The following is an 18,647-nucleotide window of genomic DNA, read 5'->3' as shown; positions in this document are numbered from 1 at the left end:
TCAGTGTGATACAGCAACACTGATCCACTACATTGCATAGAGCTGAAATTAAGAGGTTTATAAAGTTTTTTTGGCTGCTAAAGAATCAGTGCACTGAATGTTCTCTTAGCACGCTGGATCTTTGTTTGCAATAATTCCCTAGTTGGCACAGGGTTAGCTCAGCCTGATGGAAATCTCCAAGGCTGTTAAGGCTCACTTCTGCTTTCGAAGAGGGAATTTATGTACCCCTGAGCTTGGCTTGAGAACTTAGCTGGCATCTCAACAGGAAACTGCTGGCAGAAAGCTGGACAAGGAGCCTCTAAAGCTCTGTTGTACCATGGATGTTCTGAACAGGTGTCTGAAAACTGGGATGGATGAGGGCAAACAGGTTGACACTTAATCTAGAAAAGATTGAATGGCTGCTAGTTGGGAAATTCTACTGATACGAACAAAGAAATGTAACCATCTTCCTCCATAATACCTATGTACTCATGTCTCACTTCCTCTGAAGGATCAAATTTGCAGCTGGGGGAATTTTCCTGGACCTAGCACTAACCTTAGAGGCTCAGATGGCATCAGCGTTTCAGATTATCTTTTTTCTATTTTGGCTGATTTTGCCAACTGTGTCCCTGTTTGAGGAAAACAGACCTGGTTTAAATTATTCATGTGCTGGTACATCCAGATTTTTGCAATGCTTTCTACATGAGGCTGCCATAAAAGACAGCTTGGAAACTTAATTGGTTGAAAATGTAGCCGCCAAAATACTGATATTAGCATGCTGGTTGGATCAGGCGATACCTATCCTACACCAGTTACACTGGTTTACTGATATATATTTTTTGGCTCAATTTAAGGTGCTGGTTTTGACTTTTAAAGCCCTCAGTGCCTTGGACTCCCAGGACTGCTTTTGCCAGTATGAACTTATCAGACATTTAAGATAGTCATCTCATGCTTGTTTTATGTGAACCAGAGATGGAGCCTTTTCTGCAGCACCACCTTGCTTGTGGGCTTCTGTCCCTGGGGAAATTTGCCCTCTTACACTTTTAAGCGCTTAATATTTTTTTTTAAGGCATTTTGTTTAAAGTTTCTAAATCTACATTTGCTGACTTGCTTTTTGAAATATTTTCAGATGGACTGTTTTTGTTATGTTGATTTATCCATTCTTTTTTGTTGTTGTTTGAATATATTTTCGTAAACTGCCTTGTGAGAAGGCTTTCTGAAAGGCCAGATTTAAATCCAGAAAATGCAAATTCCCTATACGTAATTAAGGAATATGATGCATTTGATTTGTTTTCTTGACATTACAAATTTACAATTTGTTTTATGCCATAGTGGAAATTATAAGTTTGCATATTTTATCAAAGTGTTTAATTTCTTCTTGCAAAAGGTACAGTTATTCTATCCCACTCGTATTAACCGTGTACTTTCACGTGAAATTCAATTTCAGGGGGGTTTTTAGCTTACGAAATATTTACAGATGGCAAGGGTGTGTTTATCTGTTTTGTGTTTTTAAAATTTGTTTAGGCCAATATAAACGGTCGCGTTTTAGCACAGTGCAACATTGATGAACTGAAGAGAGAGATGAACATGAATTTTGGCGACTGGCATCTCTTCAGAAGTGCAGTAAGAGCATTTTAAGTTTTATGTAAATACAAATGCCTTGTTGACGTGTGGCTAGATGCTAGTCATGTTAGCTTGGAAGTAACTCCCACTGTCCTTAGTAGGAGTTAGCACAGGGGCTGGGAATTGCTGGCTCACAGTCTGGATGCTCCCCACCCTGCCTGCACCATCAACTCCCAACCCCTTCACCTACCAGTACCACATTTAGGCTTCACAAAATCCTCTTATTGATCCCATTGGTGGGTTATTGAAGCCTAAATGTGGCACAGTGGGGCAGTGAAAAGCTAGCCTTTCCTCTCAGGCTGCAACCCCACCCTCTGCTTTAAAATCCTTCCTCTTGTCCAGGAAGATGGTTTTTTGGAGGAGCCTAAATATCGAGACTGAAAAGGTTATTTTGAGAGAGATTGCATGTGAGAGAGTGAATGGATGTGTTGCATGTGTGAGCAAGTTGCAAGGGGGAGATGTTCTTCCTTTGACCACATTCGTTTTGGGCTTGTGGTCCCCAGTCGGGCTGGGTGATATCTGGGTTTCAACATTGTGATATATCAGCAACTAAACATTGTAATATACCTATATATCACGATGTCTGAAGTAAGGATGGAGCTATGTCAGCTGGCTTCACATATTTTCCTGCATCGTGATTTTTGCTGGCTCCTGCTCTTGTGATTTGCTGCTCCCTCCAGGTGGCAGGGGAGAGTTGAGGCGGCAGAGTTAGCAGGGACTGCAGGAATCGAGAGAAGCGTTGGCTGGTTTCATGGTTTTTGCACATTGTGATTTTTGGGTAGCGCACACACAAACCATGATTCGTGATACATGGTCAGGTCAGAAATTATGAAACCCATATCATGATACCAGCTTCAAACCGGTTTTGCACAATATATCGCCCATCCCTGTTCCCCATAGGGTTTGCCATGAAACTTTGTAGATCTCAGCCAAAGAAAGGTTTCTCACTCTTGGTTTAGCACCAGGTACTATACATGGAAATGCAGCCTTTGCATGCTTTGATTTGTCTAACTCTAAGGCCTTGCTCCTGCAAAATAATGTCTGACATCGTATCTGGCATAGTGTTTTTATATAAAGTGGCAGCACTGTGCCAGGAATGTTTGCTTTTTACAAGGCTTTGCGGCCTTGAACAGTTGTCTGTTTCAGCCCTGTCAGTGCACTCATAGAAAGCCTGGGTGAGTATTTATAGGAGGCATTGGGGAAAGAAAGGAGTTATTTATTAAAGCAGGGTTGGCCAGCCTTTTTTCTGTTGAGGGCTGCATTCCTTTGGGGGTGATCTGTCAGAGCTGCATGCCGAGCTGATGGGCCGAAGCCTGTGATTGGGTGGGCAGAGCCAAAAGTGGCTTTTACTTACCCCTTTTACTTTTTCTCTTTTGCCTTCCCACCCCGCGGGCTGCCAGGAAAGGGATGGATCAGTCTTGCCGTAGGCTTGAACTGATCACTTGCAGAGAGCTTTTGGAATTAAGTGGAGTGCCACAGGTTGCCCAACCCCATACTAAAGTGATGCTCTTATCCCACTTACTAGAAACGGTCCATTGTTTCACACACAATTATATAAGATTGGTGTTTTGGAGCAAACATCTTGATACCGTGTACTTGCATAAATGTGTATGTCTTAGCTTGTTTGTGAAAAGTGTTCACAAACACAGTACAGGTTCCAAAGAGTCCTTTGTGCACATGTCTTCATATACACGCAGTGAGAGTTTTCAGGTTTCCCCTTCTCATTATGTTACAGTAGGACCTGCTCTGCTGGGTCTCCCAATTTTCCAGAATAGCTTTTCAGTGATTTCAAAGAACTTTTTCAAGGGTTTTCACAAATCCTGGTTTTCTCACAGAAGTGTGCTTCGCAGCTTTATACTCTTTGACTTGTTTATCCAGTGTATAATCACCTCAACCAGATTATCTTTTCAGAGCTTTTCATGCTGCATCCTAATTGCTGCATTTTCTGTGTTAGGTACTTGACTTGAGAAATGTTGAGAGTCAGGCTGCCCATGAAGATTCCCGGGCAGCAAATGAACACGCCAGTACCATACCTCATAATGATCTTGCTCGTCGTCCTGCACTGAACACTGAATTGCCTCATACTGAACTGACTGGTCTTCCGGGTCAAGCCCCCTACGCTCTCAACTTCAGCTTTGAAGAGTTGAACACCATTGGTTTAGAAGAAGCCCCTCCACGTCATAGTAACCTGAGTTGGCAGGTACTCTCTTCGACATAGACTTAATCTCAGCCCATTCTCTCTCTCTTAACATTAGCAATTTTACAGAGCAAATAGCTTCCTCCCTCACCCAAATCAGCAGGCAGTGGTGGCATGAAGAGGAAATGCCACATTTTATGTTCATTAAATGTATTTTCTGGAGTTACAAATATAAACCCCATTTCAGGTCCTGTTGTTGTTGTTGTTGTTGTTTCAGTTTAGTTCCTTGATATGCAAAGTGACTTACAAAACACCAGATGGAGACATAGAAATCTCCTATTTGGCACTGTTTCCCCCTTTCACTTCAATGGAGAGGCAACTCTGAATGCATAAATAGGGTGTGTGTGTGTGTGTGTGTGTGTGTGTGTGTGTGTGTGTATAAGACCAGCTTTCTGCAACAGACACCTTGCATGTGTGCACTTGCATAAATGCAGGTGTGTGTGTGTATATGCAAGATTTTTATGGTTGCCTCCTCCATTGAAGCGAACTTTTTCATGCAGCACTGTAGAAAGGGACAAAAATATGTTGCATTATAGATGTCTCTGTGTTCCTGTATACCTGGCAGGAATCATACATTCTCTCACCCTTTTATTCTAAGCATCAGGTAAATAAGATGCTTGAAATAAGAGATGCAGAAATGCATGCATCTCAAGTTGTCCGTAAAAATATTTATATAGTAAGTGAACATACTGCTCAAAGTTCTGTGCACAGGTAATAGTTGGTATGCCCACAACACTGAGTATTCCCACCGTATGCAAGGCGTACTCTATACCACTGAGCTGTTGGTACTCTTTGGTTATGAAGGAGCCAAGTGTTACGCTGCTCTGTTCACAACTGTGTTCTTGGGGTGAATGTCTTTTCTGTTTTGAAGGACTGGTGTCAACTCTGCTGACTTTGTATTAATGTGTTTTCTTTCTATTTGTACAGTCACAGGCCCGTCGGACGCCAAGTCTTTCAAGCCTGAATTCTCAAGATTCTAGTATTGAAATTTCAAAGCTTACCGATAAGGTACAGGCAGAATATAGAGATGCATATAGAGAATATATTGCTCAAATGTCACAATTAGAAGGGGGTGCCAGTTCTAGCACGGTGAGTGGTAGATCTTCCCCTCACAGTTCAGCAGCCTTCTATATGGGCCAGAGCACATCAACAGGCTCCCTTCATTCCAGTGTGGAACAAGATAAGGGAAAGGATGCTGAGCAAAAGCAAGATGATGGAAGGAAGTCCTTCTTGATTAAACGGAATGATGTTGTAGATTATAGTACATCAGGTGTGTCTACTAGCGATGCGTCTCCATTGGATCCCATCACGGAAGAAGATGAAAAATCAGATCAGTCTGGCTCCAAACTTCTCTCAGGGAAGAAATCTTCTGAAAGAACCAGCATCTTCCAAGCTGCAGACCTGAAGCTGAAGGGTGTAGCTCTGCGCTACCAGAAACTTCCAAGTGATGAAGATGAGTCTGGAACAGAAGAGTCTGATAACACTCCCCTCCTCAAGGAAGGTAAAGACAGAAAAGTCGAAGGGAAAGCAGAGAAGCAGCCCAAATCTCCAGAACATGGATCTGAGCCCATTCGAACCCTGATTAAAGCAAAAGAGTACTTGACGGATGCTCTTCTCGACAAAAAGGACTCCTCTGACTCTGGGGTAAGATCCAGTGAAAGTTCTCCAAACCACTCTCTCCACAACGATACAGATGACTCCCAGCTCGAAAAAGCAAATCTCATTGAGCTTGAAGACGATGGCCGCAGTGGGAAACGGGGAATCCCCCTCAGCTTGAGCGGCCTCCAAGACGCAACCATGGCACGTATGTCAATCTGCTCGGAAGACAAGAAAAGCCCTTCGGACAGCAGCTTAATAGCCAGCAGCCCTGAAGAGAACTGGCCAGCATGCCAGAAAGCCTACAACCTAAACCGAACACCCAGCACAGTCACGCTGAATAACAACAGCGCCAACCAGCCAACCAACCGAGCTAATCAGAATTTTGAGGAGATTGAGAGCATGAGAGAGCACTCTCAGATCATTTTGTGCCCCGGACCGAGTCCTAATTCTGTTCCGGTACAAAATGATAACATCAAAGGTGTGGCCCATAAGCGTAGCCAGCGCTCGAGTTATGCCAGGCTTTCGAAAGATTCTTCTGAGCTCCTTACTGTTACTGGCTCTGATGGTGCAGGCTTTGGAGAAGAGAGGGAAAGTATTCTTTAAAAGAGAGCCAAGCTAAAACATACGCTGCTTCAACACTTTTTAAACATGCTGCCTCTTGCTGGCTCTCGACCAGGCCTATAGATCTTCTCTTAACAAGGCTTGGTTCCCTGCCCTTTTTTCACCTGTGAATTTCCATAGCAAGTGAAGGACAGAATCCTGCTGAAGTTCAGCATGTTTGAGTCCCATAGATTTCAATGGGAGAGATTCAACCACTTGCTTAAAATTAGGCAAAATAAAACCAGCGTTTCCTTCTTAAATAAAAGCTTAACTTTTCCAGTGCAAGTACAAATTCCTTAGTCCACATGCTGAAAAGGGAAATGCCTTAAACATTTGGATGATCTCACAAAGGCAAAAAAGGATAGTTTATCTGTGTATCATAAGGTTCAGTACTACTTATTTGTTTAGAAATAGGAGGAAGGAATGTCTCACATTCAACGAAGCGGAAGGGTCAGACTGTTAAGAACCTGAAACTACGGAAACAACTGTTAATTTGCATTTTCCAATTCTGTTTGTGACACTTTTAAAAGTCTTGATGGTTTAAGTATTGATATAGAGTGGTCAAAGTACAACTGTTGTTTGTTCCTTCTAAGCAGTGCAGTCTTTGGGAATGTGCCATGTGTGTGACTGTAGTTTTAATGGATTACTGCATGTTGGACATGTTAGCTGTGGCTGAGATTTGGATGTAATTGATGAACAGCACAATCCTTCACATGTCTACTCAGAAGTAGGCCCCATTGATTTCAGTGGGACTTACTTCTAGGCAATTTTGTATAGGATTTCAGGCTGAATTCTCTGTTTGTTGTAGATGGTGCCCAGAGTAGTATTGAAGTAATTGAACAAAGTAGTCGTGGTCATGGTGTTAGGTGAAGCCAGTTTGGGTGTAGTCTTTGGAGCTATTATGAATATTTACAGTTTTCAGAAATCATGGCCTTTGATTAATAGGTTTGATCGGATTGTAGAAAGTCTGAGGAATGAGAAATTGTCATTACCTCAAGAGTAAGTAAAAAAAATAATCTAACATTTGGCAATGTGCAACAAAACGGTACATAATTTCCCCCCTTCTGTTTCTAGTATTGTGCCTGTAATGTCAGTAATTTGTTCTGCAGATGAAATATGCAGGAATTTGAATACGATCAGTGAACCATGTGTATTCCGCTAGCATTGAGAGGACAATAAAATAATAAGCATGATGCTCTTTGTGTCAGACTTTTTTTATTTGTGTCTTCAGGTGATTAGAAGCATTAAGGCGACTGGTTCTAAAAAAATATTATCTGGATAACGAGAGAATTGATGAAGAAAAATGTAGGTTATCCTTAGAAGTATGAAGCATCTGCATCTCCATTTATCCAGAGTTTGATAGATGTTAACTGTTGGGTGCTCTGTGAAGAGTTCTAATTCTCAACCATTTGTTTGACCCAACAGCCTGATTGAAAATTGCTTGGCTCCTTTCTGCATAGCAAGATGCAGGTGATTTGTTCAATGAGGAATGCCATTTGCTTGAACGATGAAAGATCTGTACATGCAACGACTGTGTTCAGAGGTCACAATAAACCCTGGTTTATCATGATGGAAACTAGCCTAACTTGCACCCTAATGCAGCATCAATGCCACAGGGCATTGATAAGAAGCTTTTGCTTTAAATATAAATTAATCTCAGTTGAATGTTAATGTCTGAATCCTAATCTGTGATTCATCTTAACTTTGGTTTATTTAAGCAAGCCAGTTCCATACAGATAGTTTGAAGTCGGCTTGTTTCAAACCAACAATAGTCAGCAACATATTATTGAGCTATAACAGCCTATCAAGCTGTGGTTGATGAAATACAGAAGCAAAAGCTTTGGAACTCCTTGCTTCTGTGTTGAAGAAAGAGCCCAGCAGAATATGAAACTTGTTCCTGTCATCATAAGCAATGGATTGTTGTGACATCCAGTGATGGAAGGAGAAAGGAAAGAGCTTTTCCTTTCTTAATGGGACACCATCTACTTTGGAGCTCTATGCATGTCAGAGCCTTTCTGCGATGTGGATTAGGGAACAGACATGGAAGGAAAATTCAATGATTTTAGTGGAACTTGTACATAAAAGGCACAATCAAAGAAATAATTGGGCATAAGTTAGGTCTCTTCGTTTAAATAGTTGGATTCACTTGGATATACACTGATTTGTAACTGTGATATATAAAAGCTGCTGCTGTGTTTTCAGAATGACTGAACTTTGAGTTGAGCACTGTACATCTTTATTGGTATTTACAGGACGAACATTTACAAAAATAGAGAGGGGTCGTTATCCCCATAATGAGGAAGGGGAAAACTAAGGAAGATAATGACTGAAGAGAGAAAGAGAGATTCTAAAAACACAGGAGAAAGGAAGCCAGGTCTGAGTTAGCACACAATTGATATTTAACATTGATGTTTTGCCAATGTTTGCTAAATGATTAATATAATATGTACAATATTTTGTAAAATACTAAAATATTACGTTTCCTATTCCTGGAATATTGTTGCTTTGAATCACCACTAGCTATATTATATGGCCCAGATTTTCAGTTCACAGAACAAATACTTCTTATGAAAGATTTTAGCCCTATGCCAAACTTTATTTCTTCCTTTATGAAAAGTTCATAATATAAAGATGGCTATATGGTCAGAACAGCATACTTGCCTCCCCAAATTGTGTTCCCTCCAGTATCATTGACAGGTATTGATTAAATTCAGAAAGGAACTAACATTTTTACAACGTGAGAACTTTAAGTAATGTTACTAGGGATCATAAACTGGCTGCCCAAACTTGGGTCTCCTGAGAAGTACCAGCTGCTTCCCCCCCCCCTCCAAATTAACAAGCCTGATGCAACTGAAGGTTGTGGAGGAGTGTGGCTGTTGCAACTTGCTAGCATCAGCTGTCCCGAATCCCATCTTCAAACCGGCCTTCCAAAAACTAGTTGCTGACATTGGATGTACAATGTACTTGGTGTATCGACAGTAGTTGGGGTTTTTTTACTCTCCTAGATGGATTCCATTTTATTTTGCCCTTCCTGCATACAAGGAACACAAATCCTCTGTAGCCTTTCCCCTAGAGTTATCCTTCCAACAGTCCTGTGAAGTAGGTTAAACTGAAAGATTTTATTTATTAATATTTCATTCGAAGAATTCAATTTATAAAAAGAGTGATAAAAAAGAGAAAGGAAAAAGCAAGTGAGAATGAAAACATTTGTCTTAGAGGTTTATAATTTAGAGGAGGAGGAGAATTGCTTAGAATTTGCAAGTATTTAAGACTTTAAGGACTAATATGAGCACAGCTTGTGTATTAATTCTGAGCAATATGTCCTTAGAACTGTAGGAAGGAACAAATCCCAATATCTGCTAGCCATGCGGAAGCTCCCTCCTTCCCAGAGGTTCCTGGTCTGACAATTCAGTCTGGTATTAAATATTTCCAGGTTGACGGCTATCTGTTCCTTTGCTGTATCCCTCAGTTAGGAAAGATGGAGTCTCAGGATTTTCCTGCAGCTGCTTCTCTTAACTAGTTGTGAAAAGGAATCCCAATTATTGTTCTGGCCCACTGTTCTTTCAGTACTACGTGCGCTCACAGTATTTATTCATGTTCAGTGGGACTCCTCAGAAGCATAAAAAACCAGGCAATAGGTTTTCCTTCCCCGGTTCTGAAGGTACCCATCTGCCCACGTTGAGCACGGAATGAAAGAGATTGGCTTTCCTGTACATAGCAGCTGTGACTAATCTCTTCCCAAGCAATGGGGGCGGGGGGGCAGAGGGCGGAAAGGGAATTCAGGTCAAATCATCCTGTCTTTCTTTTCCATCTTATTCATGGGCACCTGCTATCTCCGGGGGGGGGGGGAGGGGGGGATCTATGGACATAGGAAGTCATCTTGCTGATGATGGTGTAAGAGCCCCTTGTTGCTTATGTCTTTCAAACTTCTTCAACAAGAAAAGAATCGGTCTTTTGTCACATTCTGGGAGTGGAGTGGTGGAATGGACACAGGATATGATCCTCTGTGTGCAGTACTGGTCAAAGACTTGAAGATTGACATCAGCCTAACCTCAAGAAAGTTTTGGCAACCAGAGCCCTTTCTAAGTCCCAAATACGTTTTTCAAAAGAAGGTCACATTCCTAAAAACCCTGTTTTAGGTTGGGAGCATCATTAAAGCGAGATATCCTATTCTATATGCATACAGACATACGGTTGGGGTTATAGCTGATCCAGAGAATTGTCATCACTCTAGGTTCTCAGCTTTCCAAAATTACATTGGGATTTTTGCCCTGATAAATAACTGGTGAGGTCAGGCAACTTTTCTACACTGCTAGTCCAGAATGCTGCCTGAATCAGAGTACTGCATTGCATCTCTTCTGCCCCTCGTACACCCCCTGCCTCAGCCAGTGCTAGGGCTAGATGTTTTTAAACTGGCTTTATTGCCTTCATTCCACCACTATCTTCGTTTGTAGGACAGTGATTTCTATGGGGCAGGGTGTCTTAGGAGAAAGCACGTTCACTTTGCTGCCTGAAACAGCTCAGGCCATCTTCCATGGTCAGATTAACCCTGTTTTTCCTTCCACATGCAGTTGTGGAGGATCCAGATATCTTTGCCCAAAGAAGAGCTTTTGTTTCTGGGGTATTGCATTTCGCTGGCATCCTGACTGCCATATTTTGTCACTGAGAAAATGCAGTCTTTCCCCCAGTATAGCTTACCGAACATTCCAATTACAGGCAACTGAAATATACTAGAACGCACGAGAGAATTATGCTGGCACAAATTACAGTGCAATCCACATTTCAGGCATATACTGTGCTCGTCACACAGCTGCCCTTGGACGGCAGTCTGAAAGCTTTGACTTGTGCAGAGAGCGCAGGAGTACTTAACAGCGTTTCAGAGCCTGCGTTGACTTCCCAACATTGTACAGGATCAGTTCCAAGTTCTGCTTAGAACCTCTGGTGCTCCAGATAGTCTGCGCCCTGCACAACAAAGACACATTTCCTATTCCTTCGCCGCACTGTGTGGAATCTGAGAATGTTTGAACAATGGTCTCTTAAATTTTCTAGTATACCTCAAGATGGGGCTGCAAGAACAAGTAATGGAAGTGTTATTAGAGGCTGCTCCTCTGCTGTGAAATTAATTTTCCTTGGAAATCTGCTGAAGTACAAGTTCGGGTGCCTCTTCACTGTTAAAAAGAGATGGTCACATCCCCCACCCCCTTTATGAATCTGTCCGATTCAGAGTGCTTTGGCATTTAGCTGGAGGTTAGAGATGAAGGAGGAGGGCAGCTCTACCTTCTCTTGGGGCAACATCCAAGGATGTCCTGCCTGCCTGCACAATGAAAATCTGGTTTCTCTGTTCCCGTTTCCTGGGTGCCCCCAAAATACGGCCCAAAGGGCCCCAACCCTCTGAAACAGATTTTTGGGGTTCTGCGGAGGGAAGAGAGGAGGGGGAAGACCTGTTGCATGAGCAGATTCCCACTGGTGCCACTTTGCATCTCACCCATGGTCTCCTTTAATAAGAAAGGTGGTGTTTCCTTAGGGGCAGCCTTAAAATCATACATTTCTCTGCTGTTATGAAGACTCTAAATTAGTCAAAACCTTCGTCAAGTTGAACACAAGGCTCCTGATGTTGCACCTGTATAAGTCTCCCATACAAGATGAATCCCATCTGGTTTCAGGTAAGTGTGGCAAATGTCTCATTTGGTTATGACTCCAATCTTTTTAGTGAGCATCTAGAAGATTTTCTGTACAGTTGAAGGGGCGTATGTTGTGATATCTTGGAATTACTATAAGTTAATAATGCCCAGATATAGAATCTACATAGGGACGGAGTCTGTTGTAACAGCGTTTGTGCTTTATATGCCAGAGGTTCTTGAACGCAATAGATTAGAAGCCTCTGAATAGAATCACTGTGGGAGAAAATCTTGAAAAACAAAAAATAATGTAGTAAGGCTATGCTGCTGTATACGTGGGTCTGCGCTTTCACATATATTACATGCCAAACTAAACTTCTGGTCAGTCTTCCATTATTCCCAAAGTGATTTAGTGAATGTATGCCTCATTTATGATGAGCACCCATCTTAAAACATGGATCTTGAGAATTTTAGATCAGTGTCCATCCCCCCCCCAATAATTTTTGTCTTGCCTTTGTTTTGCTTGTAGCTGCCATGCAACATAAAGTGATACATTTAAAAATAAAAAGCTGAGCTAAGGAAAAAAGACCCATCTCGTAAAATATATGCCACAGCTAGTAACTATGCTAACCTGCCCAAAGGCTTGTCTAAATAGCTAGGTTGGGGTTATATGCCAGAAGCTGGGCTTTCCAGAGCTGAGGTGCAGTGACTGAAGAATCCCTAGTATCTACAGAATTTCAGGCCTCAGAGAGTAACTGAGCGTGGCTTCTGAAACATGAGTACACTCGTAAGTACATATGGGAGGAGGCATTAATCCTATGCCAGTTACATGCAAAAGAACAAGCCTTGGCGATGTTGCATCACATGGCCTCTGCAAAGAGAAGTTTTTCCCTTATCAACCTTTCAGAATTCTTTTGAGAGTGTCAACAAGCATATTGATGGTGTGATTCAATAGACAATTGGGCTTTTGACACCCAAGACTCCTGAGCAAACTTCGCCGTCACACAGGATATGAATCATGGGGCAGCAGCTGTAGCTGGTTAAAGAGCAGAAAGCTGCAGGAGTGGACCATTTTCACAATACAGGAGCTGTGTGGGGACTGTTTGCATTAACATTCAGAACTGATCTGAAGCCAGGGCGGAGTAGCAAGAGCAGAGGTTTTCAGAGGGCATCCAGTTAGTACAGTGAAGTTAAAAGCATACCATGAAGAGCTCTAGGAAGATCTCTCAAAATGAGTACCCTCTGCAGCAGAATGGCAAATGGGGCAAAAATGGTATCCAGTTGCTGAGTGGGGTCTCAATGACTGTGACTGTCCAGGAAAGAGATATTGAGTCAGTTTTTGCCTGTCCCCCCTCTTCCCTTCACCCTCAGCATCGCCAGAAATTCAGCTTCAGGGAACAACAGGAAAGGCAGAATCTGCCTCTTCCATTATCAGACACCTCTAGTGTGTCATTCTGCGGGTACAATGGCACCAATTTCAGTCCACTTGCTATGGTCAAAGACTGTATTCTGTATACTAATAAAGCATTCGTTCTCTGACAATCCTTATGTAGCAGAAATTGGGAAACTCCCAATATTTGCGGAAGTACTTTTAGAGAAACAACCTAAGGAGGAACCCCCAAACAGCAAAATGAGAACTCTGAATGCTCAGTGGCTGCAGAAAGCAGAGTGTTGTGTGAGGGGGAAAGATGGAAATTCTTCCGTCCTGAAAGATGGCGTGGCTGGCTGTAGCTGCTGCACGCTGTCATTTCACATTCTGACATTCTGTTGCTAGTCTCTGAATAGCAAGCACCTAAGTTGCTGAATACCAAATACTTTGTATTAGAAGGCTTTTGACTTCATTCCTGCCTCCTACCTTCCTGAAGGCATTCAGTTAGCCACCGAACCATGCCATTGGTTGTTTCATATATACAGTATAGTAGTTGCATCGTTGTTCTTCTGCTGACTGGAATGGCTGCTGTTGGAAATGCATTCTGGGAGAAATGGGATGCTGAATCCTCAAAAGACAGAGGTGTTCTGAGTTCTTGAGTCTGGGGGGAGGGGTGAGACTGCCTGTTCTGAACAGGACTGCACCCCCTAGGAAAAATCAGGTCCCTGTCCTGAACCCCTTGCCTGTCTGGCAACAAGTCAGTATGTCAAGTTCCCAGTCTGGGGTCAATCCACGTTTCCAAAGTCCAAACCGAAGCACTCAAGTTGAGAGCCATCAACGTGGTCAGGTGAGCAGACTCGGGACCTCTGCTCTGCTGATTGCAGCATCTGGGCTTGATGAGGCAGATGACCCTCACCTGTTCCAAACCTGCTGCTGCTGAGGAATCACACACTTCCTCCCAGAGCTAGCGAGCCCCACCTGGCCAGCTAGGGAGCTGGGCTGTGGGCTCTTGCCTGCCTCAGCCTCATGGAGCACCCTGCCCACTGCTCCCTAGGCCTCAGAGCCCGCTGCATTTGTGAAGACAGGGGCCACCCTGGTGATGGGCCCTGCTGCTCTGGTTCCTGTGCACTGACCCTCATCTTGTCATCCTCCGTCACCCTGTGAGTACTTTCAACACCAATCTTTCCTTCCCCAGCCCAAGCTTGCCCCAGTGTGTCCTAGTCCCAGCTACACCCCTCACAGGGATCCTTTCCCTCCTCTTCCTCCTGTTGTCCTGCCAGTTCATAGCTTAGGGGTGCTCCTGGATCTAGGCTGGGAGTGCCTTCATTTCTAGCTATGGCTCCTCATGGACAGAGACAATGTGGCCACTGTACTCCATGTTCAGGAAACTGCCATATTGGACTACTACAATGCGCTCTACATGGAGACTCCAGAAATCCAGCTGTTCCAAAATGCAACAGCCAGCTTACTGGCCGGGATTTCATTTAGAGCTCATATAAGCCCTGTTTTAAAAGCACTGGTTGCTGGTTGGTTTCCAGGCCCAGTTCAAGGTGTTCCTATTGGGGTGGAAAGCCCGAAACAACTTAGTGCCCAGATATCTGAAAAACTGCCTCCATCCCTACCAACCCTCTTGGGTGTTATGAGCAAAGAGGGCCCTTTTGATATTCTACCACCCTCAAGTACACTGGTCCAGAAAAGATCACAGAAGTGCCTCTAGCATATTCATTGTATAGCTTCCATGTCATGCTGAAGATGCACCCCCTTTTAGCCTACCCTTTGATGAGTTATGGTATTGTGGGACCCAACTTTTCTGTTTTGGTTAATTTATGCTCTGCTGTTTTTGCTTGAATTAGTTCTGCTTGGTTTTTTTGTATAAACAGCTGGACTTTCATTTGCTTTTTGTTGTATCAAAGTATTGCTACAGCCCGCCCTGGGACCTTGCAGTGGGCACTGGAAAAATCTTACAATTAAAGAAATAAATGAAAGGAGCCAGTCCCAGCCCGAATTGTGGTGTGGTGTGGGGGGTTTTTGTGTCTGATCTCTCAGGTGCAGTTGGATGGAATGCTAAGCAGGGCTACTTAAATGTTGTGGAGAACTTGAATTAGAATATCTTGTCCTATAGAATGCAATGGGCGTCCCATATTTCATTGGACTCTCTGGCCCTTTCTGACAGGAAAGAGTTTGTTTATTTGGCAGCCGAATTGAGTTATAACAGAATCACAAGCCAGCTTTTTGAGAAAATGCCCAAGGACATTTGTTTCCCTTGAATCATTAAAATGGGCTTATTTTGGAGGAAAGGTGGGATATAAACTTAATAAAGCAAATAAGTTCAGACTTCAAAATTTACTTCTATCAATATCTCTTTCAAATAGATAGTTTTGATCTATTTGTAAATACAGCAGGAAGCCTTTTTTTTTAAAAAAAGTGGAAGTTGTCATCTTTGTCTAGGCCGCAAGGTGGTGCTCACTGTCCACAGACAGAAACAGTAATGTTTGGCACGAATGGAATGCTTCTCAAAAATAGGAATATTCAATATTTGCATGCATTTCCTCACAGTTACATTTCAGAATGGCAGGCTTCTTTAGGTAAGAGAGAGAGAGAGAGGGGATTTGTAAAGCACTTTGGTAAATTCTTAGCAACCCAAAATTGTGATTGGACAGTTCCCTTAACTTTTTTTGACGTTCTTGTAATTTGAACTTGACAGTGATGCATCTTACAAGGCTGGCTTACACTGTGTGAATGTTGCCACATGGAATCATTTTTGTCAGCTATCCTTAGCTGACACACCTCTGACCATAGATTGTCCTGCTCTGTATTGACCACCTTTTTGCTCAGTGCTGTATCTGCAAATGTGCTATTTCAGTCCTGTTTTGCATTAGATTAGGCCCCCAAAGAGAGAACTATTGGCATACTGATGTTTGTTCCTTAGGAAACTTTTGCCAAACAGTTCAGTTAATCCTTACTGCATTTCTTTTTCTGCACAGCAGGACGAAATGCAGTATTTTTACCCCTCTTGCAAAAGGCTTTTAAATTACCATACTCTTGGTGAATTGAGTCAGATGTACATTACACACATTGGAATTGTTCACTAGTGAGTCAACAGGGTATTCTACCTTTTCATCAAGCTGTTTATATAAGCAGAAGTATGATCATATTGAATACAGTCATACCTCAGGTTACAGATGCTTCGGCTTGTGCAATTTTGGGTTGCGCACAGCGCCCTGAACCTGGAAGTACTGGAACGGGTTACTTCTGGGTTTTGGCACTTGCGCATGCACAGAAGCACTAAATCGTGCTTTGCGCATGTGAAGCGCCAAATCGCAACCCGTGCGTGTGCATATGCAGCGCTGTGGGTTGCGGGCGCTGTGGGTTGCAAACGTGCTTCCCGCATGGATCACGTTCGCAACGCGAGCGTCTACTGTATAGTGAAGAGCTTTTCAGAAGCTTGCTCTGGGAGTTGTTCTATATCAGTGACTGAGAGCAAGCCCCACAGATCAGTTAATCTGGAAAATAAAATATTGAGACTGGCTGTTCCCTCAAATTCACTTCCATCTAAATTGTATTTATGAACCATGTTAATGATAGATTATTCCTGATCCATTCTCACAATCTGATACAGGCTTGAGAGTATGTTGCCATCTTTATAACACTTGTACCTTCTTGTAAAGTGTTGGGTTTGTCACACTACAGTGGAATCCGTCTTAACAGCAAAACTAAATTTGATGTAAAATCTGTTGTTTCCGTTGAAATGCTGAGGAATTGTTTGACAGAATCATGCAACTAACGAAGCCCATAATACAAAAAGGGGTAGATACACAATTTGTGTGACAGTTATTGCAGTTTAAGGCAATTATTTGTCATTTAGGTTTAATTAATTCTCTACCGTTCCCTCATTTGTTACGTGCAAACACTAAAACTGACTGGTAGGGAGGAGGCAGCTATGGGTTTAGATTCTGTAGTGTCCGCTGATGCCCAAGCGTTCAAAATTGAAGTTGAAAGTAACTGTGGAAAGTTTTCAGTGTTGTTATGACTTTACTCCTGGGGAGGAGTCAAATACATTAGTGGCATGAATGACACATTGTTCTGCCTATGCCAAAGAGCCCGAATTTGAATATTAAGATGAAATGCCTTGAAAGAAAGAGGAAGTAGGATAGTGAGTCATATGGGTTGCTCTTGGGAGCAGCCAAAATACTCTACAGAATAAAACCCTCTGCAAATTAAATTCCAGTTTGCAGATATGCATCCCAGAGCACGTGGAAAGTTCAGATATGCGACTCTAAACTCCTAGCGTTCTGCTGTCGACAGAACTTTGCCTGTTTGGTGAAAGATAAAATCATATTTATCGTATATTTAAGGCTTGAGGCCCTCATTAATTTGACGGAAATAGTGACGGAACACAGGAGGCAGAGAAGATGAGCTCTCTTCCCGCTTAGATTGCTCTGATCCCTTTTGAGAAGGCTGGGCCGCTGATTGGTTGGGGCAGCTTCTGTACTAAACTGATCTGAGCTGGCTCCCCCCCCCCCGTCTCTGTGGATAGATTTGATGTCAAGGGCGAGGAAAGACAGCTGCGGCAGACTGTGCGGCGCCACCCACACACCTGTTCTCTTTGGTGAAAGTGTTACAGGCCCCAGGTGAGGCTTCTGCATTTCAGTGTAAGAGTCCCCAGAGCACAGAATACCCAGGCTCACGCCCAGGTGCCAAACAGAGGCATTCCTCACCAGGACTCTTTCCCCAAAACTTAGTGCAGTCTGCTGCAGATGCTTCTGCTGTGCAGCTTTGCCAAGAGTCAGAAATTAACGTAGTGCGCTGAGAACTGGCTGTTGCTGGTGGTAGAAACTGACCACATCCTATTAATTTCCAATAGGCAGGTATAGTATAGCTGCTACAAACGATTATTTCTGCACTAGAAAGTTGGGGTTGCATGCAGAACAGGAAAAAAGGTGCATAATTTTTTTGGGTGGGGGGAGCAGGAGAAACCTACACATATTTACGCCGCCTGAATTCCATGTGAATCACTGTATTGCAACATCCTAACTTTGTGCAGGATTGCAGCCTGCCTTAAGGCATTACTACAAATACAACTCAATTTCTTTTGCAGGGAGAGGGTGGTGCTTAGAGCAGCCAAAGTTTAATCAATAACATGAGGGGTGACTTTCATTTCTCAATAGCTTAGTCATATAGGGAAGCTGCTGCAACTGATTAACTAATACCCCTTTGCCTTGAAATATTGCATGGATTTAGGTAAAATTTTCAGTTTAGTGCTACACATCAGCTTCTCCGTTAAAATGTGTTGCAGAAGCTGGGTGGCTGGGGAAATGTAACAGCTCTCTGCTAATCTTAGTTAGGCATAATTATCCAAAAGGGCAAGTTTGCTTGGAGTTGAAGTAGTTCCTGTGCGAAGTTAGTGCAAGTCAATCAACCCAGGATGAAGAACAAACAGAGCAGAGGAATTTCTCTGGCTAAACTGAATTTGATTTTGCCAGAGCTTAACATCATTCTCTAGGTAATGAACAACTTAAGCAGTTTCTCCTACGGCGATTTCATAAGCTGATTATCAGACATCTACCATACCTCCTCCCCTCTTTTTTTAAGCAACTTAGGAACATACATTCATTTCAGGTACTTTTTTATTGTGTAGGTTTTACAAATACTCCCCCCCCAA

The 18,647-nt window shown here is 42.8% G+C and overlaps 1 protein-coding gene across 11 annotated transcripts in view; it reads left to right on the top strand.

Annotated features, from left to right (window-relative positions):
• The window catches only part of KIDINS220 (kinase D interacting substrate 220), a 61,460-nt gene extending 52,976 nt beyond the window's left edge, over positions 1-8,484 (top strand). For 9 of the 11 annotated variants that reach the window (XM_083606960.1, XM_083606958.1, XM_083606957.1 and 6 more), the window contains 3 exons: positions 1,504-1,602; positions 3,557-3,802; positions 4,727-7,191. In XM_083606960.1, the coding sequence (XP_083463086.1) occupies positions 1,504-1,602; positions 3,557-3,802; positions 4,727-6,001 (1,620 nt within the window). In that variant the 3' untranslated portion in view covers positions 6,002-7,191. Of the gene's footprint in view, positions 1-1,503; positions 1,603-3,556; positions 3,803-4,726; positions 7,192-7,423; positions 7,567-8,250 lie in introns of those variants that run through there. The other 2 variants (XM_083606954.1, XM_083606955.1) reach the window with 2 other exon arrangements.
• Positions 8,485-18,647: the final 10,163 nt, after the last annotated feature.

The sequence above is a fragment of the Podarcis filfolensis genome (assembly GCF_964270895.1).
Source record: "Podarcis filfolensis genome assembly, chromosome: 3".
NCBI lineage: Eukaryota > Metazoa > Chordata > Lepidosauria > Squamata > Lacertidae > Podarcis > Podarcis filfolensis.
The sequence above is the reverse complement of the archived record's forward strand: the minus strand, read 5'-3'. Positions and strand labels throughout refer to the sequence as shown.